This window comes from Gobio gobio, assembly GCF_949357685.1.
Source record: "Gobio gobio genome assembly, chromosome: 14".
Taxonomy (NCBI): domain Eukaryota; kingdom Metazoa; phylum Chordata; class Actinopteri; order Cypriniformes; family Gobionidae; genus Gobio; species Gobio gobio.
This window is the reverse complement of record NC_137107.1, coordinates 23,638,713-23,665,427: the sequence shown is the minus strand read 5'-3', so window position 1 is coordinate 23,665,427 and position 26,715 is coordinate 23,638,713. Positions and strand designations below refer to the sequence as shown.

General features: G+C 39.5%; 1 protein-coding gene across 2 annotated transcripts; it reads left to right on the top strand.

The window, feature by feature from the left end:
• The first annotated feature begins 420 nt into the window (after window positions 1-420).
• On the top strand, window positions 421-26,663 carry slc7a3a (solute carrier family 7 member 3a). Of its 2 annotated transcripts, none has more exons than XM_079835598.1 (12): window positions 421-476; window positions 16,240-16,685; window positions 16,768-16,929; window positions 17,999-18,170; window positions 18,316-18,434; window positions 18,557-18,779; window positions 18,871-19,010; window positions 19,367-19,469; window positions 20,036-20,262; window positions 21,457-21,623; window positions 23,949-24,057; window positions 24,155-26,663. In XM_079835598.1, the coding sequence occupies exons 2-12, from the start codon at window positions 16,319-16,321 to the stop codon at window positions 24,298-24,300; spliced, it is 1,935 nt and encodes a 644-aa protein (XP_079691724.1). In that variant the 5' UTR covers window positions 421-476; window positions 16,240-16,318; the 3' UTR covers window positions 24,301-26,663. The 2 variants fall into 2 exon arrangements, with proteins under 2 accessions (XP_079691724.1, XP_079691723.1); XM_079835597.1 differs by having other exon boundaries at window positions 421-527.
• The last annotated feature ends 52 nt before the right edge of the window (window positions 26,664-26,715 follow it).

The following is a 26,715-nucleotide window of genomic DNA, read 5'->3' as shown; positions in this document are numbered from 1 at the left end:
AATTTTACACATATTTATAATATACTTTTATTTTTCGCAGTATATATCTTTAAATGTCCTCACATCAGGCATATTTCATGGTCCGTGGCATCTAAAAGATCGAAAACTCGACATTTGGTCCACTATAGGATCCTGAGAAAAAGATTAAAGCATCATTTGCCTATTGATAAAATCTTAACTGACTTATATTTCATCAATACTTAAATGTAGAAACTGCTTTGGCAAGTTCTTTATTTACTAGTTCTAATGGTTTTGTGTGTTTTCCGTAGTTTTGTCGATCTGAAAGTGACTCATTTACTGTAATACTATACTGTATAGACTGTGAATGGAAACGCCCTCAAAGCTGATTGGTTACTTCAGCGGATGGGCGGAACAACGCGGTGCGTTTGTTTATCCCTACGTCATCGATGACAGCGTCTTAACGTAGAAGCTGGGATGAGCATTGAGCACTTGCACGCACGACGCAGCCAGGCGAGGTAAATACAGCACACTGAACTTATCGGCACCTTCACATCACATACCAAGAGGTAACTTTTCAACCTTTCACTCTTTTTGAATATATTAGACACATATGTTAGGCTTTTAAAAAAACTAGAAGATCGTTTTAGTCCATCTTGACTCCACGGTGCAGAGTGGATCCACTAACGTTATATACGGTAAAATATCTGATGCAATCGAACTCGTGCATGTCAAATTTTCACAAATCAACCTACTGACCCCACATTAACACGAGCCTGCAATATTTGCATGCATTTATTAAACGTATAATGGTAAAAAAAATTATATCTATATATTTTTAGAATGTACATTGGGCTAGTGCACTCTCGTCAACAGAACAAGGAACAAATGATTTATGTGCATCAATTGTCAATATACTAATTCATAGTATATCCGATTAATACGAAATAGGCCTGCATGTAATTATGTTTGCAAATAGTGTATATCCTACAACTGATTAATTATAGTTCTTATTATAAAATTTACATTTAATGACATACCCCAAATTACGTTGGTCACAACCATTCGCCCTTCTCGTGTTCTGATATTTTGCAGGATTATTATTTGGAGAAGTTAAATATGTTTGCCGTCGCGAGCTAGGAAGAACTAGAGCCAATGGCTCTGGGAAGAAAGAACACCTCTCATTTAAGTGTTATTCAAATTGTTTATTTAAATGTATAATATGTCTTGTTTTTGTTCCCTACATTTTCTATAAGTTAGATTTGTTTCGCGTTTAGTCTCTATGCGTCGTGTTTTCATTCATTCACACGAGTTCCCGCTCATCGTTATTAGACACGCCAAGCTCGACGTCACTGACCGGAAGTTGTACCCTACTTTTATCTGTTGTAACAGTTGCATCAGCCCAGAACTGCCTGACTGGTACCAGTTCAGACTAGACAGATCTCACACCGAACAAATGATGCTGTTTGAATATTATGTCACAAGGGTACCTTCTTCATCCCGTGACGTTTTATTGTATTTTGTTTGTGTTGTCATATTATTTCTAGGTGATCTATTAAAATAATTGTATAACGTTACCCTTCTAAACAAAATCCATTTTCAGATAACCGCTTATATGCATATATAATACTTAAATAACACATTATTTTAATGAATCCTATGAATATAATATTATCACTAGGGCTGTCAAACGATTAATCACATCCCAAATAAAAGTTTGTGTTTGCATAATATATATGTACTGTGTATAATTATGTATATTTGAATACGCACATACATATACGTATATATTTAAGAAGTATTTACATATATATATATTTATATTAGCAAATTTTTCTTTAATATATATACATGCATATATATATATATATGGGTTCTATTCTTTAGAGACTAGCCAACATCGGTAGTCCTAATATTACAATAGCAATAACACTGGTCTACCATTTTTTAGAAGTCATCTGCGTCAGAGATCAAATGTGCTATTCATTATGTATTTTGATGTGCTGAATTCAAATCTGACTATTAAAACCACTTATTGGCTACTGTTTCCTAGATATCCAAGTTTTTTTTACATTTCACGTCTATGTATATTGTGTAGATAGTACCTGTCCTGTTTAGGTAACACTTTAAAAATCAGCAAAAGGGTTATATAAATCAAATTAATTATGAAACTAAAGGCAAAAAACTATTAGGTACTTACTTTAGTCATGTTCAGTGTCTACTCTGCGTTTCTTGGCTTGTCTCTTGTATTCATTGACATTGCATCTTTTGTGACTGTCTAGCAATAGCCTGCAAACATTGATGGGCTTCATCTGTTCACACAAGTGCAACAAATGCACAAGGGCATCTCTGCTCTCTTTGGCAAAACAGAAATTTACACTGACAAATAAGAGAGCATGACTCTGAAAGGGGTGCAAAACTACAGGTATGTGTGTGGGAGCTGGGTTGGAACTAAACTCTGCAGGGCTATGGCTTGCCAATTGAGTTTTGCACCCCTATGATTTCTGCAGCTGATATAGGGAAATTTGTTCAGCAAAATGATGTACGCGTTATGATTGCATCATCCATGATTTCTAGGTATAATATGATGCGATTCATATCATGTATGATGCAATACCAGCTTCAGATTGCATCATTCAAAGCAAGTAGTGTCCAAACCCAGATGTATTCATAGATCCAGTCAAAGATGTATTTGAGCAATTTCTGGTTTAAATTGGGATCTTTTCCCTTTATTCTCACCTATCCCCAAGTCATATACTGACTCATATCTTGATAACTTGAGCAAATATTACACATAATTTCCGTTCTCAGTGACCCAGATTTAGTGTAGTTTGACCACATTTATTTCAGAAGCATTTTTGCTGTGGACCAGTGTAATCAGTTAAGAAGAAAACTAAGAAAAGTGCAAATCAACTTTTCATATTTTCTGATCCCAGATTATGAGGGAAAAAGTGCTAGACAGTGGTGGCTTGCTGTGCAAGAATCCATACATTTAATGGAATATTGCAGTTTATTATAAAATATTTTTCTGCGCACGTCATTATTGCTTTTTAAAATGCATGTGCCATTGTAATCTTTAAAGGTGCAGTATGTAATATTGACTAGTGGTTGAAATGGGTACTGCAGTCCAAATTCAAAATATTGGAAGGGGTTGTTTCTCCCACCCCCTCCTCCACAGACTTGATGCTCACAATGTTTGCCAGATTGAGGACACAACAAGAACGAATGCAAACGAAAATGGAAAGTGATACCTTGCCTTGCATTGTAAGTTGATGAGTTGATTTATTAATATGCCCCTGGACATAAAGCTTTTTAGATCGATGCTGGGGCTTTTTAGGACGGGTAGAATCAGCTATCTCTGACCTAGTTTGTTTGCTGGCTTCCGTGGCTACAATATACAGTGTTTTCCGTAGGGATGCTCTGATCCGATACTCAGATCGGGTCTCGGCTCCGATACTGCCATTTTTGACGGATCGGGTTTCGGTCAGAGGAGACCGATCCAAATCCTATATTGTGCGTATAATATTCTGTTATTGTTAAGCCCCACAAAAGGCACAAAAACATTAAAAAGCACCATTAAGTTTTCTGTGAGGTAGTTTAATGTGAGGTCATTCTCCATTCAGCATTAAAACTGTGTCTCGTTCGGTTACGACAGTTAACATGATAACTCTCTCCAAGATGATTCAGTGTTCCCATTATTATTATACTTGAGCTGTAGATAAAAGGTATATGGTTTTGCATAAAAGGACATTATCTTGCTGAAGTTTATTGCGGTTTCTAATTCATGTTACTTTCTCCCGGGTGTCTGTTAGATCACACTCAACACTGGAGTAGAGAGCGCTATAATTGTTCTTCACGCGCACAGTAACTAAAATGTAAAACTCCTAAAAGAAAGGTTCAATAAACTATTGCATAGATACAGTATATTACAACATTACACATCAATATCTCTCCCTTTGTGTTTTGAACTTCAATGCGGACGGAGCGCTGCACGCTGTGACTCCATGTTGTTTCAAGCATCTCATCCTGTGCACAGCATTGAGCCTTTCATATTATAATACTTTTGCGCAATAGCCTTTCTTGTTCTGTCCTATCTATCATATTGCTACCTCTTAAAAAGCTGCACTATAAATTTAAAATAATTTTATTGTATATATTTATCTATAAATATATTTACTTGCTTTTCATGAATGCATTACATAAAGTCATGAGTCATGGATGGAGTCTACTAGTAAAGCTATTAAGGCACTGGTGCACAATTATTTAATAAATAATTCACTACATTTGTGTCTGTTTGTAATTTTATTTTACAAAGTTAAAGGGATAGTTCACTTAAAAATGAAAATTCTGTCATCATTTACTCACCCTCAAGTTGTTCCAAACCCGTATGAGTTTCTTTGTTCTGCTGATAGAGCAGAATAGAGCAACCATTGACTACCATAGTAGGGAAAAAATACTATGGTAGTCAATGGTTGCTCTATCTGCTTTGTTACAATCATTCTTCAAAATATCTTCTTTTGTGTTCAGCAGAACAAAGAAACTCATACATTTTTGGAACAACTTGAGGGTGAGTAAACGATGACAGAATTTTCATTTTTGGGTGAACTATCCCTTTAAGAAAGTAATGTTTGCCAAGCCTGCCTGATGCCTTTCACAAAAGAATGATCCCAGTATCTTCCACACAGTGAGGCATACTGTTTATTAGGTAATCCAGCCCTTTTTTTTTATTTTAGTATCGGATCGGTATCGGCCGATACTGAAGCCCAGATATCGGTATCAGAGGCAAAAAAATTGCTGATCGGAGCATTCCTAGTTTTCCGCCAACTTCCAACCCGGGTGTCGAAATACTATTGGGTACACATTTCACATTTCAAAGTAGAATAACTGGCTGTAGCATTGTTTTTCAGAGAAACAAGTGTGAACTTAGCATGATTCCTAAATATCTGCAAACATATTATGGTATTTTTGTGCTTTAGTACAGTCAAAAAAAATTACATACAACCCCTTTTAATCTTGCAACAACATCTCTTCTCTGATGACGAGGGTGGGGACACCTGTCACTCACATGAGATCACAGCAATAGTAAACCACAACCATCCATCCACTCAATTCCCGATAGACAAAATCAAGTCCCGCCCAACATTTTTTGTTCGAGATGCCATTTCACTAAGGACGATTGCAACTTCTGATTCATTCCGACCTTAATATTATATACACGTACACATTAGTATTATTTTCTTGCAAATAGCATTGGTTGAACAAATTGGTAATTGTCAGTTAATGATTACACTCATAATAGTGAAAACCTCATACTTGTTTAGTATGATAAAGCCTCTCTGGCTGGTATTTTGCAGTCTGTGGAACTCTAAAGGAGACTGTGTGATGGCATTAAGCCAGCTATTTGAGAGGTTGCCAGGTTCATTCACAGCGGCATGTGCCACCCTGAGGCCTGACTAAGTCCTTTTCATAACCATGAGCAGTTTAGGTCTCAAAGAATGAAGCTCTCATGCTGGTTTCTGCTTGTAATATGGCACCAGTGTCCAGTGGATCCTGTGGATCCTTAAACAGTTTTGTTGTATCTCCTTCCTCGGCGGCATATCTCGATGTTTGGTGTGAGAAGATATATATTCCCGTTCTGTGTTTATATGCACTGCATGCAGACTATGAAATGTCCATTTACACGCAGATATCATTTCATGCTTGTAGGTCTTATCAGTCTGTTAAATTAAATTTAAGGGTTATTTGAATGATCAAGAAGTAATAGTGACCCTGATTTAGTAAGGATATGAGCCTGAGAAGGGTTGTTCCTACAAGGATTTTTCAAATTCCGTCATGAGGAGTAACCGTAATAAGACTGAATAGGCCTTTAATGTCTCTCAAAGAGTCAAACGTAACATCAGTGGCAAATGGTAATAAATGCCCAATTTCATTGTTTTAGGGAAATTGCACGGATTAAACCTTCAGGGGGTTAGCGGGGTTTGTTTTGAAAGTTTAAATATTGGGCAAACACATTTACTGAGTTGCAGCAGTACAAAATCCGTTCCGCGGAAAAGAGAACCAAAACAACAACAACACCTAATGTAAACCAATAGAAGTCCTTACTCTCCTGTTAAGAAGGTTAACCGGTTAACGGGTCTTTATGTAAGCCTCTTAGAGTCCATTGAGGTATTTATTTTGAGAAAAGCCCAGTGAGTCACTTCAAAACACTAGCATCTCACACTCATGTATGGGTTGCATAAACCCTTAATAGACACGATGAGTGCTGTTCCTTCACGTCTAAGTCTGCCCTGTGCATTCATTGACCTACTAGCCTGCACATCTGTGTTACAAACGTAAGTGGGGCAATGGCATTTCACGTTTTTTGCCCTAACTATTGATCTGTTTAAAGGGGTCATATGATGCGATTTCTTGTTTTCCTTTCTCTTTAGTGTGTTATGTAGCTGTTTGTGCATGTATAAGATCTGCAAGGTTACAAAGCTCAAAGTCTCAAACCCAAAGAGATATTCTTTGTAAAATGTAAGGCTCAGCCACATCTTCCTAGAATGCTTCGTTCAAACACACCCCCACATCTCTACGTCAGTTTGTGGGAGCAGAGTTTCTTAACACCGCCCAAATGTATATTCTCGCTGTAGTATTGTTGCCGCCATGTTGACGCAGTTTTTCGTTGCGAAAGCTAAACCACTTTGTTTAGTTTTCCAAAGGAGGGGACAATTAGGAAATAGTGGTTAAGTTTTAGTTACAACTCTGTTCTAGAACAGTACAACCCAAATATTCGACTGTGTGCTGCGTATTTTTCTGAGGACTGTTTCTAGCAGCTGGGATAGTACAGGGCGTTTCTACGATAACAAATGCAAACTTACCAATCTGATATCCGGATCAGATTCGGGCTTGAACTGATAAGGTAGGACCGACATTATCATCTGTCAGTATTGCTTTGCTTTGGTAGCTGATGTTCCAAATATGGTAAGGGCCGTGACATTTCCGTCACATGCTTAAGGTATTCGGGCCAATCACAATGCACTGGATCACTGGCCAATCAAAGCACACCGTGGTTTTCAGAAAGAAGAGCTTTGTAAAAATTGACGCGTTTCAGAAAGGAGGGGCATAGAGGAGTAACAATAATGTACAGTATGTGTAAAATAATGACTTTTGTTTTTTAACCTAAAACCTTGTAAACCCGTTGCATTAAACCAAATACACAAAATTATGTTCTTTTTAGAACCATAATGTGACCCCTTTAAAAGTACATAAAAATTCAGTTCATATGTCAAGATGCATGAGGCTCAAATTGTGAAAGAATGGTTGGGAGGGAGCATGAAGAATCATTCCAGACCTTAAATTCATTGAAAGTCTTTGGGATGTGCTGGAGGAGACTTTACAGAGTGCTGGACTCTTGACCAAAAAATGATGCAGCTCTTTGTGGAAAAACATCACATACATTTTTTTAACATTTTTTGCATCTTGAAATTGTCATCCTGGAAAATGGGCATGATGTGCCTTCCAATGTGATTAAGAAATGAAAGTTACACACTCCATCAATAAGGGTTAGAAAAACTGATGCCAAACATATAACATGCTAGAAACACAAGAATCATGCAATAATGTATTTAAAAACCAAAATTTTTTGGCCAGGAGTTATGTATGTATGGTATGCATGTTATGTATGTACCGGTATGCATGTTATGTATGTGTCACGATCACCTGTGAGAGTGCCCCGTGGTTACCACCAGAGGGCACTCCACCCCAGACTGTCACTCCATCACAAACCACATTTCCCATAACTCACTGCTCCTCATCATCCCTAATTACATGCACCTGTGTCTCATTACCCTGTTTACCTCACCCTATATAAACCTGGTTATCTCAGGGTGCTTTCACACTAGCAGTTTTGGTGCGCACCCGGGTTCGATTGATGTCAGAGTTCGCTACGTTTGGATGATGTGAACGCGGACTCGGGTGCGCACCCGCGAACCGTAACAGAGTCCACTTAAAAAGGGTGGTCTGGGGTACGGTTCATGTGAACTCCGGTACAGTTCGCTGCTGATGTGAACGCAATCGTACTAAATCGCGGACGTGAACCTCTATTAATGACATATGATTTGATAAAAATGTGTGTTTCACTCATTTTCCTGACGAGCATGACTGACATACTGCAAGCAGAGAGCTGTAAATCTCATTTCTGCTCATCTTCAGCGTTTTTTAGAGCATTTGCAGTACATTTGCGGCATATAGACGCAAGTGCCATTATGTACTGAAGCTTTAGAAACAAAACCAACAGTTAAAAAACGAAAATATAAAAGTGAGGTGAGCAACACTATGCATTTCGCCGCCTTCACGCTCGCTGTCGTTTCTAAGCAACCGGGTAAACAGCTGCTGCTTTGATGACGCAAACGCACCCCGGTTCAGAACCAAATAATATAATATGAACACAGTCCAGCGGGGGCACGGGGAGGGGGGAGCAATCGAACTCGGGTTTGGTCCAGGCAATCGAACCAAGTGTGAAAGCACCCTCAGTCATTCATTGCAAAGTCTTGTTAGTTGTATCACTGCATTTCTGGCATAGTCTTATTATTTCTTAGAAAACAATATTTTAACAACGGCTTATTAATATTTCCAAAACGTTTGTCCATTAAATCAATGTCATGTGGTCCAACTTAACATAAATAAAAAATGCATTATACAGTGTGTGCACAAAATAAATGTAAAATATTAAAAGCTAATTCAAAATATTTGTAAATACTATAATTGTATATAAACAATACTATAATAAAACTGGAAAGGTCAATTTACTAATTTCTTTTTGATGGTTACACCACATGACATTTAAGTTTCAATTTTTCTTGAAAATGGTATGAATTTTAGCAAAACCTTATAAAACCTGCATACAGAGTACACTTTTAAGAACTTGCCACGTGTGTTTTAAACTAGAATATCAGAATCAGGTTTTATTGTACAAGGAATTTGTCTTGGTGTACAGGTTCTGTACTATGGAAACTATTACATTAATTACATTAGGTGTTGTTTTGTTGTTTTTGTATTATGGAAATATTCTTATATTTCATTTACCCACGTCAAGTGTAGCCAAATCAAAATGTTACAATGAAATGTCTAGGTCTCGCTGGTGTGCCAGTTTCCTCAGGATAACAGACGTCATGGCATTCATGAATTTCTCATGGCCAGATCAAAAGCCTTACAGATTTAATTTCGCCTACGTGTCACCCAGCCATCCTCGTGGAGACCACAAGAAAGAGATTAGTATAGCCGCCCTCGCTGTGGCCTATCGTGGATGTGTGTGCACTGTATACGGCCCAAAAAGAATCTCCTGGTAGGGAACATTTTCAAGGCAACTGATATCGGTGCACCCTATAACCTCCACAACTGCTCCAACCTGGAACAAAGGATAACATAATTTCAGGCTTACTCAACAGCTAGATATATCAGTGCCACATTAATATGCTATATACGTATATTCATTTCATGATAACAAAAAGCAGCGAGTAGTGAAAGAGAAAGCAGCCATTGTGTGTTTTGTGTAAGACCACAACAGTGGCTTAAAGTTCTGAGCTCCTGCCTGGACTGAGCTCGATTCAACCGGCTAAGAATCTTGCCAGCTGCTGTGCCAAGTGAAACAAACCACCGTATAGATAAAAAGAGTCTATTTCAGCCCCTCTATTGTACAGTGAATTACAGGGATGTTTTTGTTTTCCCCCCCTCCTCTGTCCTCTTTGTCCAACCTGTCTTTGATCCAAGACACAGGGTTCTTTGCGAGCATTTACACAACTTTCATGAAGCCTTTTTTAGCGATTTCATTGTTCTAGTTTTGTTGTTTGTGACAAGTATTTTTATACATGTTAAGTAATTGATCTCCGCCGTGAGACGGGAAGTCCAATCGTCATGGTAGTTTGTGCAAAATGTAAGAACATTTTGAATCGACAGAGCACTCCATGTTCCAATTTTCTTCACTGTCATTGCATCAGAGTTTGGTTTTGATAGCTGTTGCTGCAACTCAAGGTTATGTTGTGACCTTGTTCGTGCTTGTGTTTCCAAATCATTTCTGTTAGACATCACTGTAAACGTCACCACTAAGAATGATTACCTAGGTAAAGAACTGCTTGAAACATCAACAGTGTTCTACAGTACTACTGCTGGCTCAGACATAAACATGACCATGTAACATGATGCAGCAGGAGTGCTTTGGAATCAGACGGCTCTGATAAGGAGTAAACGGGGCAATAAGATACCGAAGGGTTCACACAGAACATTGTGGATCTTGTCGGTAGAGTGCAACAGTCAGTTTACATGTGGTTTGAATTGAGATAAAACAAGTTTTTGTGTAGTCGAGCAGAAGTCTAAAGAATACAATGACAATTTAATAATTTAAGAAGGATTTCATTTCAAGGTCCATCAAAGGTCCATTGTCTATTGTCAATAGTGTAGTGAATCACTACTTACAGAAGTCACTTCCAAACCAAGCTTGAACCTGTTGCAAAATCTCTTTGCGGCTGTTCCCGCAAAATTCCCAATCGTGGGGATTCCTATTGAAATCACTGGATTATTGCAGATCAATAAATGTGACCACACCTTTAAAGTGCATGCATTTTATTGTAAAGCTGACTTTGACTTTGTACGGATTGACTGCGCGCTTTTACAGCAGACGTGGTTGCAGATGTGGATCTACTTAATAAAGAGTTCTGAGCTTTGGATCACAGAATTACATTTTGCAGTTCTTTGTGAGAAAGGGAGTTTCTCTGCTGAGCTCTTTTGTCATGGTTTTTTTATTCTACGCTAACATCTAATGGGTAGATCCAAGCCATTTCAGGATTACGAGTAGTGTAATTCTTCACTGTAAAAACAGTTTTTTTCTGTGTGTGTGTGTTCGTGTGTTCCTGTTTTTCTATCCCGGTGGGGACTTGGGGACAACCTGATTGCACACAGACTCATGGGGACTCGTGTCACTGTGGGGACATAAATTGAGGTCCCAATGAGGAAACAAGCTTATAAATCACAGAATGAGGTTTTTTTGAAAATGTAAAAATGCAGAAAGTTTTGTGTAATGGGTAGGTTTAGAGGTAGGGTTAGTGTAAGGGGATATAATATACAGTTTGTACAGTATGTGTTTTAACCCATAAGAACCCAGACCAATTTATGCTTTTAGGAAAAATATGGGGCATCTAAAACAGGCTTAATGGACCACTTCTAACATGTTTCTGCAGTTGTTTTTGAAATACAACCCCTCCTTGTGAAAGATCTGTAATGTTACAAAAATGTACGCTTATGATACATTTTTTATGTTACATATGTTACATTAGGCATTTATTTCTCAGTAAAAAAAAAACATTTTATAATTTGTTTTGTTTCTTTTCCACAACATATATCAAAATGATGCGTATTATTCAAAATTATTAACAAAACATATCAAGCCATGGACGGATCTTCCAACACTTATGCCCTGCTTGTTGATTTTAAGAATCATTGTTGTCAGTGAAATGTAGACATGCTAGTAGAGTCTGAAAACAGTTGCGTGACATATTGTCAGCCACCATGGTATGCCATTTTGTCATTTTCCCAAGTATGCATGATTTCCTGGCATTTGGTGCAGATCATGCGCAGATCAATACCAATCAATATTTCCATTTTTTCAAACAGTGCTGTTAACATTTTTCTGAGTCCCAGATTTTATATAACACATAGAGAAAGTATAAAACACTAAAAAAATACTTGAATCAGCTAAATTAATTGAGCAGCTCATTAATATTTTTCTCCATCCATCCATCCATCTTCTTCCGCTTATCCGGGGCCGGGTCGCGGGGGCAGCAGTCTAAGCAGAGATGCCCAGACTTCCCTCTCCCTAGACACTTCCTCTAGCTCTTCCGGGGGGACACCGAGGCGTTCCAAGGCCAGCCGGGAGACATAGTCCCTCCAGCGTGCCCTTGGTCTTCCCCGGGGCCTCCTCCGGGTTGGACATGCCCGAAACACCTTCCCGGGAAGGCGTTCAGGAGGCATCCGGAACAGATGCCCGAGCCACCTCAGCTGTCCCCTCTCGATGTGGAGGAGCAGCGGCTCTACTCCGAGTTCCTCCCGAGTGACTGAGCTTCTCACCCTATCTCTAAGGGAGCGCCCAGCCACCCTGCGGAGAAAGCTCATTTCGGCTGCCTGTATCCGGGATCTTGTCCTTTCGGTCATGACCCAAAGCTCATGACCATAGGTGAGAGTAGGAACGTAGATTGACCGGTAAATCGAGAGCTTCGCCTTACGGCTTAGCTCTTTCTTCACCACGACAGACCGGTACATCGACCGCATTACTGCAGAAGCTGCACCGATCCGTCTGTCAATCTCCCGTTCCATCCTCCCCTCACTCGTGAACAAGACCCCTAGATACTTGAACTCCTCCACTTGAGGCAGGAACTCTCCACCAACCTGAAGAGGGCAAGCCACCCTTTTCCGACTGAGGACCATGGCCTCGGATTTGGAGGTGCTGATCCCCATCCCAGCCGCTTCACACTCGGCTGCAAACCGTCCCAGTGCATGCTGAAGGTCCTGGTTAGAAGGGGCCAACACGACAACGTCATCCGCAAAGAGCAGAGACGAAACCGTGTGGTCCCCAAACCTGACACCCTCTGGCCCTTGGCTGCGCCTAGAAATTCTGTCCATAAAAATTATGAACAGAACCGGCGACAAAGGGCAGCCCTGCCGGAGTCCAACATGCACCGGGAACAAGTCTGACTTACTGCCGGCAATGCGGACCAAACTCCTGCTTCGGTCATACAGGGACCGGACAGCCCTCAGCAAAGGACCCCGGACCCCATATTCCCCCAGCACCCTCCACAGGACGCCGCGAGGGACACAGTCGAATGCCTTCTCCAAATCCACAAAACAAATGTGGACTGGTTGGGCAAACTCCCATGAACCCTCCAGCACCCTGTAGAGGGTATAGAGCTGGTCCAGTGTTCCACGACCAGAACGAAAACCACACTGTTCCTCCTGAATCCGAGGTTCAACTATCGGCCGAATTCTCCTCTCCAGTACCCTGGCATAGACTTTCCCGGGGAGGCTGAGAAGTGTGATCCCCCTATAGTTGGAACACACCCTCCGGTCCCCCTTTTTAAAAAGAGGAACCACCACCCTGGTCTGCCATCCCAGAGGCACTGTCCCCGACCGCCACGCGATGCTGCAGAGGCGTGTCAGCCAAGACAGCCCCACAACATCCAGAGACTTGAGGTACTCAGGGCGGATCTCATCCACCCCCGGTGCCTTGCCACCGAGGAGTTTCTTGACCACCTCGGTGACTTCAGCTTGGGTGATGGACGAGTCCTCCTCTGAGCCCCCAGCCTCTGCTTCCTCAATGGAAGACGTGACGGCGGGATTGAGGAGATCCTCGAAGTATTCCTTCCACCGTCCGACAACATCCCCAGTTGAGGTCAACAGCCGCCCATCGCCACTGTAAACAGCGTTGGTAGGGCACTGCTTCCCCCTCCTGAGGCGCCGGACGGTTTGCCAGAATCTCTTCGAGGCCAGCCGATAGTCCTTTTCCATGGCCTCACCGAACTCCTCCCAGGCCCGAGTTTTTGCCTCCACAACCACCCGGGCTGCAGTCCGTTTAGCCTGCCGGTACCTGTCAGCTGCCTCAGGAGTCCCACAAGCCAGCCAGGCCCGATAGGACTCCTTCTTCAGCTTGACGGCATCCCTTACTTCCGGTGTCCACCACCGGGTTCGGGGATTGCCGCCTCGACAGGCACCGGAGACCTTGCGTCCACAGCTCCGAGCAGCCGCTTTGACAATGGAGGTGGAGAACATGGTCCACTCGGACTCAATATCTCCAGCCTCCCTCGGGATCCGGTCGAAGCTCTGCCGGAGGCAGGAGTTGAAGATCTCTCTGACAGGAGACTCAGCCAAACGTTCCCAGCAGACCCTCACAGTACGTTTGGGTCTACCGAGTCTATCCAGCTTCCTCCCCTGCCATCGGATCCAACTCACCACCAGGTGGTGATCAGTTGACAGCTCCGCCCCTCTCTTCACCCGAGTGTCCAAGACATACGGCCGCAGGTCAGATGAAACGACCACGAAGTCGATCATTGACCTACGACCTAGGGTGTCCTGGTGCCATGTGCACTGATGGACACCCTTATGCTTGAACATGGTGTTCGTTATGGACAAACTGTAACTAGCACAGAAGTCCAATAACTGAACACCACTCGGGTTCAGATCAGGGGGGCCGTTCCTCCCAATCACGCCCCTCCAGGTTTCACTGTCATTGCCCACGTGGGCGTTGAAGTCCCCCAGTAGAACGACGGAGTCCCCAGTCGGAGCACTCTCCAGCACCCCTCCCAGGGACACCAAGAAGGTCGGGTACTCTGCACTGCTGTTTGGCCCGTAGGCACACACAACAGTGAGAGACCTATCCCCGAGCCGAAGCCGCAGGGAAACGACCCTCTCGTTCACCGGGGTAAACTCCAACACATGGCGGCAGAGCTGGGGGGCTATAAGCAAACCCACACCAGCCCGCCACCTCTCACCATGGGCAACTCCAGAGTGGTGAAGAGTCCATCCCCTCTCGAGAAGTGTGGTTCCAGAGCCCAAGCCGTGGGTGGAGGTGATTCTGACTATCTCTAGTCGGAACCTCTCAACCTCACGCACAAGCTCAGGCTCTTTCCCCGCCAGCGAGGTGACATTCCATGTCCCAAGAGCCAGTTTCCGTGTCCAGGGATCGGGTCGTCTAGGCCCCCGCCTTCGACTGCTGCCCGATTCGCTTTGCACCGGCCCCTTACGGTCCCTCCCGTGAGTGGTGGGCCCACGGGAAGCAATAATATTTTTCTCAATATGACAAATACATCACATCAAAATTCCACCAACTGTTGTAAGGTTAACAGCCCAATGTGACATATATGTCACCACTGTTGTAAGGTTAACAGCCCAATGTGACATATATGTCACCACTGTTGTAAGGTTAACAGCCATGTCACCACAATATTTTCGTAACTTGTTTTATATCAATTTGTTTAAGAAATGTATTAAAATCAGGTTAAGTGTATTAAAATGTTAGAATTGTTGCATGGGTTGAAACATACCTTTTAGTAACAAAAACAAGCATTTAAAAAAATTGCTGGCACTGCAACGTGCTAACCAGACAGGCCACCATTTTGGAAATGTTGCCATGGCAACAAAAAAATCACAAATTGTCACTTTACTGAACCTGGGTGTTCCTTATATGTCACTTAGGGACTTTCTGAGTTTAAATGTAGGGATATTGATTTAAAAAGACCATTTCAGAAAATCACCAGTGTTTGTGACACCCGTGTCACTGTGGGTTCTGAATCACTGATCACAGATCAGAAGGAACTGAAAAAGGACTTCTGTTTTCATTTGTACATCCAAACACTGAGAAACTGCCAGCGTTCACTCGTTCACAAGCAATGATCTCTCGAGCGTTTGCATGGGCGTGCCAGATTCTCTGGGTGGAGGAAAGGGAGGTAACCGTTCCTGCTTGGACGTCAAACCAGGAGACTTCAGGATTGGCTCGTCTGGCCTGTCATTTTCTCAAAGGCAGAGAAAGACAGCCAGAACTCGGGTTTACACCGATCAACATTTCTATCCACTTGGGGACAATATTCAGGCTAGGGGAATTATTATATTTACTCATATTAATGTTGAAAAACCTCATAAAATGAAAATTTCATGCCATGGGACCTTTAACATTGATAATAATAAGGTGTGTGTGTGTGTGTGTGTGTGTGTGTGTGTGTGTGTGTGTGTGTGTGTGTGTGTGTGTGTGTGTGTGTGTGTGTGTGTGTGTGTGTGTGTGTGTGTGTGTGTGTGTGTGTGTGTGTGTGTGTGTGTGTGTGTGTGTGTGTGTGTGTGTGTGTGTGATATATATGGACAAATTAATGTAAATTGTCAATTTTTGTGCCCTTGGTTGAGGACAAAACTCCCACATTCATATCATGAAGTTTGTTGCCTGACCTTTCCTCCAGGAATACTTCTTTACTGTATAAGTGTGTAATAGATTCCATTTTTAAATCTTACCGTAACCAACTATTTAATTAGAGGGTATAAATCTGGAGACAATCCTATGAGAATTCTGGGCAGCTTTATAATTACTTATGCGCTAAGAATTCTGAGAATGAAATTTGGCAATAAGGTGTTGAAGAACCGGGTAAAGTTCAGTTAAAAAAATACACTATGTCCTGACCGGTTAGATCAAACCTAGGCACACTGCCTTATGCAACGACTCTCACACACCCAAATGTTTCTAATTCTTCCTTCCTGTTTTATGTGCTCTTTCAGACATATAAGTAGCGAGAGCTTCTAAGGACCAGCACAACCAAGAACCTCACCAGATTTTTCACCTCATTCTGCATTAACCATGGTGGACAAAATCGCCTCTTTTGGACATGCGCTGCTGCGCCGTCGTGCTCTGGACTGCTCTGTGGAGGAAACGCGGTTCGCTAGGTGTCTGTCCACTCTTGATCTGGTGGCACTCGGCGTGGGCTCCACGCTTGGTGCTGGAGTGTATGTGCTGGCTGGGGAGGTTGCGAGAGAGAAGGCAGGTCCTGCTATCGTCTTATGTTTCCTTGTGGCCGCACTTTCCTCCATGCTGGCTGGACTGTGCTATGCAGAATTCGGTGCACGAGTCCCTAAGACAGGGTCTGCTTACTTGTACAGCTACGTAACAGTGGGAGAAATCTGGGCCTTCATCACCGGTTGGAACCTCATCCTCTCTTATGTTATAGGTAAGTGTATTGTACTAGTTGATGATCATTTTTTCAAGAAATCCACTGTAACTGAAATATAAAAGCTGGTTCTTGTTTTCAGGGACAGCTAGTGTGGCACGAGCTTGGAGCTCTACGTTCGATAACTTAATCGAGCAGAAGATCTCTATCTTCTTCAGGGCATCCATGGCCATGAAGGTTCCTGGGAAGGTTCTTGCGGAATATCCGGACCTATTTGCCCTCATTCTCATCCTGCTACTGACTGGTGAGAAATTCAAAAACAGAAATCATCATTTAAATGAGGCATTTGAACAAGTAAGGATTTTCAACATTAACTCTGCTCCTCTTGATTTAACTACCAGAAAAGTAGAGATAAACAATACACTTAAGATGTTAACGTTTTATAAACAAGATATAATAATTATGATTAGGGATCCACCGATATTAAAATTCTGGCTAAAACCTATAAGCCAAAAACAATATTTCATAGCCGATAACCAATAAGTTTACTATTTTGTGTGAATAAATAAATAAAAAAATCAATTGTTTTAAATGCTAAAAGATAATTCAGATATCACAACAATATGGATATTTCATTTGGAGATTGGCTAAAGAATAAATGTATTATTAATAAATTTTTATTATTAAATTAAAGATAAAAGATTATTAAGTTAAAGTGTTAAATACTAACTTTAAATTAACGTTAGATGATGAAAAAAATAACTGGAAAAAATGGAAATCTGCAGGCATAATTTGATATTTAACAAATCTCTAATATTCGCAGATAACCAAAATATATATTCATTTTTATCAGTTAATGCATTTTAAATAAAAAATAAAATCTTAATTAAAATAATAATGGTGACCCAATGAACATTTATAATGAATAATACAGTTAGATTAGTCTAATCTTTGTACTTGTATACATGTGAGTAAAATAAGACATTTTTTTATGTGCACTTTACTAAACCGGTTTGTGACTTTTGTAAGAATTTCTTGAGTGTAAAACATGTTTAAATAAAATGTCAATTTTTAAATGATATTAGACAATACAATGTATTCATGGACCTTTTTAAAAAGGTTTCTCCTGGAATAATTTTAGAATTTCTATCACATTTAAATGGAAAGATTATATGTAGTTATGGTATATATTAATATACCATATTATACCACAAGTTGTTATTGGTATATATGTATATTTTTGTATACTGATCTTCTTTAAGACAAAATTGTTAAATTATCGTAAACAATGTATTGATGTGATATTGTAATCATAATTTTTTTGATTGCCATGAATATGCAAACAATATAAAAATATGCAATTTACTCCTCAGGGCTGCTTGCTTTTGGTGTAAGTGAGTCTGCTCTGGTGAACAAGATCTTCACTGGGATCAACCTGATTGTGCTGGGCTTTGTCATCATCTCTGGCTTTGTCAAGGGCAACACAGCAAACTGGAACCTCACATATGAAGACTTTGTCAATGATACGAATATCACCGAACCAGAGTAAGTTTGACATGAAAAAAATCCAGCTCAATGTTTGATCCACAAGCTGCTTTTAAAGTGGAGCAAATGAGGATCTCTTACAGTTGTGAGGTGGATAATGTGATTTTTCTTGTGCAAGATTTGACAAATTTCTTTGTTCTCACAGACGGGTAGAACGCATATTTGGAAGTGGAGGTTTCGCTCCGTTCGGCTTCAGTGGCATCTTATCTGGTGCAGCCACCTGTTTCTACGCCTTTGTTGGCTTTGATTGCATTGCTACAACAAGTACGTCTCATAAATGTCGCAGTTATAGAGCACGAATACTGATTGCAGAACATTTTGTTTTACCATCTGCGAGGTGAGTCATAAAAGTATGTGATTTGCTTTAACCTTATATTTTCCGGTAGGTGAGGAAGCCAAGAACCCAATGCGCTCCATCCCCGTTGGCATTGTAGCCTCTCTGCTCATTTGCTTCTTCGCTTACTTTGGCGTGTCAGCTGCTCTTACGCTCATGATGCCCTATTACAAACTCAACACCCAGAGTCCCCTGCCCGAGGCCTTCAGTTATGTGGGATGGGCACCGGCACGCTATATTGTAGCTGTGGGTTCACTCTGTGCCCTCTCGACAAGGTAACTCAAGGACTTTTCTGTTTGTCTTTATGTTTTCGTTCAACATTTTCCATTTATCTGAATCTTTTTTATTTATTTATTATTATCTTAGTTTGTTGGGCTCCATGTTCCCCATGCCTCGAGTGATCTACGCTATGGCTGAGGACGGGCTGCTCTTCCGTTCCCTTTCCAGGATGAACAAGAGAACCAAAACTCCACTGCTGGCGACTGTTGTGTCTGGAATAGTGGCATGTGAGCAACGTTCTTGATTTGTTTGTGTTACAACATGTCCTAAATTTGCACAAATTACAGGCGTCTCATAATTTTTGTTAAGAGATGCAGCACAACAACAGCCAATCAGAACATATTTGTATGTGGATTTTGGACCAATGAGATTTCAGTGTGGACGGGACCACCCTGTGCAATGCTGCAGAAATGTGTGAGAAGAATGTGTTGTTGCCAAAAACTCAGATTTACATGGTAGAAATAGCTTTTATCACGTTGCATCTAGTTAGGATGTGGTGTTTGACTTGAAAGGTGGTGGATAATATGCAATATTTGTTATGGCTGGATAAGATTTCAAACTTGTTTGTTTTGTCTTCTTTTAGCTCTCATGGCGTTTCTGTTTGATTTGGCTGCATTGGTTGACCTCATGTCCATAGGGACATTGCTTGCATACTCTCTGGTGGCCGTGTGTGTCCTCATTCTCAGGTACGCGGTTAAAACCTGCACCACAAATACTAAACAATTGGTCTACTACTATATACTGACTAAAGTTTTTAGAGAGGCCATATTGTAAAAAAAATGTATAATGTCAAATCCAAAAGTTTTCATTATTTTATTTTTACATTACTCTTTTCTAGTTATAATAGTTATATTATAGTTATAAAATAAAAAATACTAGTTATAAAATGACTTTTTTCTGTTTTATGCAATTTAATCCTGTGTTGAAAGATGAATTTTCAGCAGAAATCATTCTAATATGCTAATTCGGTGCTCTAGAAGCATTTCTCATTATTATCAATGTTGAAAACAGTGCTGCTTAATATTTTTGGTAGAAACTGTGATTTCTTTTTTTTTTCTGTGATGATTAGAAAGCATTTTTTGAAATGGTAATCTTTGATTGTCACTTGATTAGTTTAATATGTTCTTCTTTTTATTAAAAAAAAATCTTGCTGACTCCAAACATTTGAATATTACTATACGTAACAGTGCGTCATGTTGTGGGTTTGATGTCAGGTCAAGTATGGAATTTGACGCAATCTTTATGTCTCTAGATATCAGCCAGGCAACCTAAGCTCTTCCAGTCAGACTGAGAAACTGGTGGAACTGGTCGGTGGTGAGAAAGTTGCCGTATGTGGAGACAGTGGAGATGAATATGGCATAGAGCCGGATGACAGTCCCCGCAAAGAGAAATTCTCTCTGAAACTCCTCCTGGTTCCCTCCAAGGACTCGCCAACCGAAATGTCCGGAACTATTGTCTACGGCACAACTGCTGTTATCTGTGAGTGAAGATTTTGCTTGCCACTTCTTGATGAATCTAGCTATTATTAAAGGTATAGTTGACCCAAAAATAATAAGGTTAAAATATATAGTTATAAAAGTATGAGATAGTAAAAAAATTAAAACTTAAAAACCGTTGTTTTATAAGCTACAAGTGGATTGAAGCATCACAGCATTATAATGTACATAATTTGATATTTGCTAAAGATAACATTTAAGTGTTATTAAATTTTTAGCGTTTTTGTAAATATTAACATGTGAGCGAAAAATTACAAACAGGTAACACTTTATTTTAAGGTGACTTAGTTACACATTACTACATGTACTTACTACAGTAATAACAGTAAATTATGAATACCTACAAGTAACTAACCCTAAACCAAACCCTAACTGTAACTCTAGTAAATACTAAGTAATATTAATTAACTACATTTACTTACTATAGAGTAAGTACTATGTAACTACGTCCCCTTAAATAAGGTGTAACCATTAAATAATCTAAATGTAAAAATGCAGGAATTGAGCATGCAAAAAAACTGTAATATTGCTCGAAAACCGATACGGTAGAGACTTATTGTGCATCTCTGGTGTGTGAATTTGTGCTAGAAATAAACACTACCATTTAAAAGTTTGTGGTCAGAAATATATATATATATATATATATATATATATATATATAAGACAAAACATGGGTTTACACACAAAGATTTCTATTTCAAATAAATGCTGTTCTTTTGAACTTTTTTTATTCATCAAAGAATTCAGGAAAAATGTATCATGGATTACACAAAAAGAGTTTACAACATTGAGTTTTCAACAATCTCAACAAGATTTCTTTCCTTAAACCCCAAATAAGCATATAACAATGATTTCTGATTAAAATTTCAGCTTTGCTATCAAATGAAATATAACTGAAAACTGTTATTTTAAATTGTAATATTCAATTCGTTCATTAGTTTGACTCTTTTATCAAATACATCCAGCCTTGATGAGCAAAAGAGACTTTTTTTGCAAGAACATAAAAAAATACCCAAATCTTTGAACTGCAGTGTATTTAAACTCTACATAGACCTGGTTCTACATTTGTGTCTGTGTTATTTGTATTTATCTGATTCAGTGTTGTAGTTGGCAATGATTTGGCTGATCTGGAATCAGCTGATTATGGACTAATTCCAATATCCTCTTGTCTGCATAGCTGGGCTGATCACCGCGCTGTGTATGGTTTTGGCTCTGCGTCTGGAAGCCATCGGGAATCTCGAGATTGTGTGGGTGATGATTTGTGTCATTCTGGTCCTTCTGTGCATCCTGTGTGTCATTGTGATCTGGAGGCAGCCTGAGAGCAAGGAAGCTCTCACCTTCAAGGTACCAGATGTCCTCGTTATTGGATTTGCCTTTTTATTATGCAATAAATCTTTGCCCTGGCTTGAATGTAAGCACTGAAGTGACGTAAAAGGAAATGTGCTATTAGAACACAAATACTCCGACTGAAAGGGAGAGTTCAGTCAAAAATGAGGGTTGTGTCAGCATTTATTCACCCTCATGTCTTTCAAAACCTGTATTACTCTCTTTCCTCAGCAGAACACCAAATACTTGCCCCACATTAAAGGCTGTAATACACTACACAACTTTTTGACTCCAATTTTCTAGCTTCAGACTTGACTCCATCCAGTCGGACGATATCAAACATGTTTGATATTTTGAGCCGAATGTACAACACATTTTATAAAGCATTTGTCATGTTTATGTGCGAGTTTGTTGTGTTTGAAATGACGGGAAAGTAGTGTGTAATCCTAGTGTATAATGCCATTTTTCATACATTTACAAAGTCGGCAAATGTATGATGCCTGGTGTTCAGATTTGATCAGACATCTGTTCAGATTTTAAAAAGTTGTGTTGTGTACTCCAGCCTCAAAGGGTTAGTTCATCCAAAAATTATGAATTACTCGCTCTCATGTCATTCCAAACCCATAAGATTTTCATTTATCTTAGATAGGGATGCACCGGTTGACCGGCCAAAAACCGGAACCGGCCGGTTTTTGCTTCTGGCGCGCGATGGGCAACCGGCCGGTTTTCTGCCGTTTTTTCCGGAAGTGCGCCCACGTGCACATACGCCTATATTGCAATCATTCGCGAACACAAACATGTCACATGTCACTTGTGTGTTACAAACGGAAACTGGAGAACTGGGGGAAGGGAATGAAGAGCCGCTTTCCTGCGCGAGCTTATCTCTCCGCGCCCTGCACAAGCGTAGATAGTGAGCGTTTGTTCAGCTCAGCTTCTCACGTGTTGGATCGGAGAACGAAACAGACTAACTTGTGACAAAGCCGAAATACTTCTTTTTGTAGCCTAAAGAAGAACATGCATGCACTTTTGAAATTAAATACTATCAGTTCTGTATAGGATGATCATTTTTATTTTACCTTAAAATTACATTGACTTGATTTGATTTAAAAAGCACCTGCTGTAGCATCTTAGTTTTTTTCGTTGCACTAAAAATGATTTGATTTAACATTTTGGAACAATTATATACTTTGGTTTTATTTAATTTCACTGGTAAAGACTTTTTTTCTTTACACTGAATTTAAAAACAAATGCTGATTTAAGTAACATATTTGTTTGGATTGCAGAATATGCAGTTGTTGCCTTTAATTTCACCTTTCAGCCTTTTAATTTCCAATTCAATTTCCCGTTAATTTCAGATTGCGGACTTGTTTTCATTAGCCAAAAGCCAATTTAGCCAGTTAAATACCAAATAAACATCTTGTTCATGTATACTTTAGTTCTTTTATTGTGTAAAAAAATAAAAAATAAATAAACCGGAAATCGGTATCGGAATTGGCCAGTTTTATTGAAAAAAAATCGGTATCGGAATCGGCCATGTAAAATCATGATCGGTGCATCACTAATCTTAGAAACACATCTGAAGATATTTTTAATGAAATCTGAGCACTTTCTGTCCCTCCATTGAATCTATGCAACTACCACTTTGATGCTTCAAAAGGTTCATAAAAAGATAGTAAAATGAATGAGTATGAATCGAGCGGTTTAGTCCAAATTTTTCCTAAAGAGACTGGATTGCTTTATATGATGAACAGATTTAATTCAGCTCAACTGAACCTGTTTGACGTGCGAGAACAAACCTCATTGGTTCTTTCGGAAGCTCAAACGTGCTACGTAACACGAAAATGAACCTCATTGGATTTGCTGAAGCTCAAACGTGCTGCATTACACACGAGAATTAACCTCATTGGTTCTTGCTGAAGCTCAAATGTGCTGTGTAACACGAGAATGAACCTCATTGGTTCTTGCTGAAGCTCAAACGCGCTGCGTAACACATGAGAATGAACCTCATTGGTTCTTGCTGAAGCTCAAACGCGTTGCGTAACACATGAGAATGAACCTCATTGGTTCTTGCAGGCCAAGCAAGCATGAGCTTCCGTTTACCACAACTGATGTATGGTTTGATCTTTCTATGTGAATAAAAGCCTAAATTAAGTCTGTTCAGTATATAAAGCGATTGTGTCTCTTCAGAAATTTTGGAAGCGTCAAAGTGTCAGTTGCGTAACTGTCAATGGAGAGACAGAAATCGCTCAGATTTCATGAAAATATCTTCATTTGTGTTCCAAAGAGGTGAATAAATCATTTTTGGGTGAACTGTCTCTTAATTCTAAATCTTTCTATGTGCAGGTGCCACTGTTACCTTGGCTGCCTCTGTTCAGTATCTTTGTCAACATCTATCTCATGATGCAGCTGGACATGGCCACCTGGTGCCGCTTCAGCGTGTGGATGGGCATCGGTGAGTACATCTGTTCATTTAGCTTGTGGCTGCGATAGCGCCCTGTTTGTTTCCTTCATTCCAAACCTCCCATTTTTTCTCTCATGTCCATTCCCAGGTTTCTTAATCTACTTTGGCTATGGTATCTGGAACAGTACCGAGGCCATGAACAGCTCACTTCGAAAATACGAGCCAGCCCTTCAGAACAAAAGCCCCATATATCTAGGCGTTGAGGAGAGCGAAGTGGAGGGAATTTCCCCTTGATGAGGAGAGAGAACGACGGGCATACTGTCCTACAAATATTCGTATAAGTCTGCAGATTTGTTGTGAAAATCATGGCTCATTTATTGAAGAGACTGCCCCAAATATCTCAATTGGAAAAAAAGGATATCTCTTCCTCTCAAAAAATTATCTGGTTCCTCTTAGAAAAGAGTTTTCCGTTAGGGGTCGCGTGTGGCGTTGGCGTGTCAGTACTGTAGATGCTGGTTTAAATGTCCCTGGGGCTGCTGCTGTAATCACTAGTACTGTAATGGCCATATTGTCTGGCGGACAATGAGCTGACAGTGTACAGGGTATTTTGTTTTCGTGATCGAGCTCCAAGCACATGGTTTGTGCTCTAAAGCATTTGGATTCTGAATCCAAAATGGTCTCCTCCTGCCTTCTGGATTTTCAGTACGAGGTTGTGAATTACAACAGGGACCCCTAGTGTTCACCGTGCAGAATGTGAAACCGTTACACAGTATTTGTGGTCATTGGTTACTGTCAGATAGAATAATTGAAGAATTGAAACTGAAAAAAACCTGAAGAGCTTTTTAAGCATTTTTGGCATGGCTAAAATCCCATGTGTATGAGAGTTTTTGACTAAAAGAGTGCGTGGATAGAATTTTTTTTCCATTTCCTAAGAATGACAGTGTGGTTTTAGCCCTACTGGATGTTGGGATAATGATATTGGGTATAAAATGAGATTTTGTTTAAAAAGTGTGTGTGTGTGCGAGTTTTGAATGGGCCAAATGAGGTTGCGCCAGAAAATGTTCAGTTTTACAAAATACTAAATTATTTTTTGAAAAGAGAAATTTTATATGAACATGTATAGTTTACCCATCCATACAACTTCCTTAAACTTGATCATTTTACTGAAGAAAACTGTATAACCGCTATTGTATTTCCAGACGATGCTTATGAAAACTGCTGTTTCTGCCAAAACTACTTACACTACCGTTCAAACGTTGGGGTTCCGTATTATTCTTTTTATTTGAAGAGGAAGAAATTAGCACTTTTATTCTGCAACATGCATTAAAATTGAAAGTGACAGTAAATACATTTATAATGTTACAAATGTTTCTTTTGATATTTCTTTTCAAATCCTGACAATAATGTCACCTTTTACACAGAAATATTAAGCAGCACAACCGTTTTCAACATCGATAATAATAAGAAAGTTTCTTCAGCATCAAATCAGCATATTAGAATGATTTCCGAAGGATCATGTGACACTGAAGATTGGAGTAATGATGCTGAAAATTCAGCTTTGTGTCACAGGAATAAAATATATTCAAATAGAAAACAGTTCTTTTGAATTATAATCATTTTTCACAATTTGTGATCAAATAAGAGACTTCTTTCTTTTCATAAACATACAAAAATCTTCAAACTTCTGAATTTTAGAGTATCTATGGTTATCCTTACCAACTAGTACTTTGATAGAAACCGCAGCGACTTGAAAGATTCTGAAAGCTACTTGTATTGTTTGAAGGACATCCCATAATGATATTTTATTTTGAGCAGTAGTAATAATAACATTGCCTGAAGACTGAAGACCTAAAGAAACAGGCCTTTCTTTCATATCTGTAGATACTTGAGAAATTAGTGTCAATATTTTTCACCAGATTTGTTATGTTTTGGTTTTAGTTTCCATTGAAACTTGTCCTTGGCAGCTTGGCTGTTGAGCTCATGTACCTTTATCTATTTTTATTATTCTTTATTGTAGAGACTTTGTAATGTAGTGTAATACTAGTTTACTTGTCAATTATTTTGTGCTCCCATCATACCTTTTTTGATATATTATAGTATGAATATTTTGTCCATTCGGGATGCTGAAATTCAGCTCCCTTTTTTTTGGTTGGTTGTGCAAAAACATTTTGTGTAACCTAAGTGTATTCAGATAATCAGAGGAGGTTTAGAATAGAAGTAGTTTCAAACCACTATTTGTAAACCCATGTTTTGTCTTTAATATATTAACATTCTGACTTAAGCATATTTTTTTGTATAGCTTTACTATTATATTTGTGTTTCACAATCAACTGAAAATTGTTTAGTTTACACGTACCAGACATGTAACATTTAGCATGTAAATGCATCGGTGTCTGATCCCAGGCATTACAGTTTTGATTCATATTCGGAGATGTCAGTGCCTGAAGTTTCAAAGATAGTTGGTAGATATCAACATAGACCAAGTCATTTGCCTTTGAGCTACACTTGCCGTGTTTGTTTATCAGTTATATGAATTTATATATTTTGTTTGTCCTTGTTTTTTTTTTAAAAACTGTAAATAATCATGCCATGTACAAAGAAAATGAGCTGTATTATAAATATTCTCATAATGTTTTTTTTTAAATAAAATGTTTCACAAAACAACTGAGGCTGTTCATTGTGGCTTTAAAGCAAAAGGAAATCGTTTTT

Coding starts and splice junctions, on each gene's coding strand:
- slc7a3a (XM_079835598.1), top strand. CDS start 16,319: ATGGTGGACAAAATCGCCTCTTTTGGACATGCGCTGCTGCGCCGTCGT. Junction 16,930..17,998: donor TCTCATCCTGCTACTGACTG/GTGAGAAATTCA, acceptor TTTACTCCTCAG/GGCTGCTTGCTTTTGGTGTA. Junction 19,011..19,366: donor TGTGTCTGGAATAGTGGCAT/GTGAGCAACGTT, acceptor GTCTTCTTTTAG/CTCTCATGGCGTTTCTGTTT.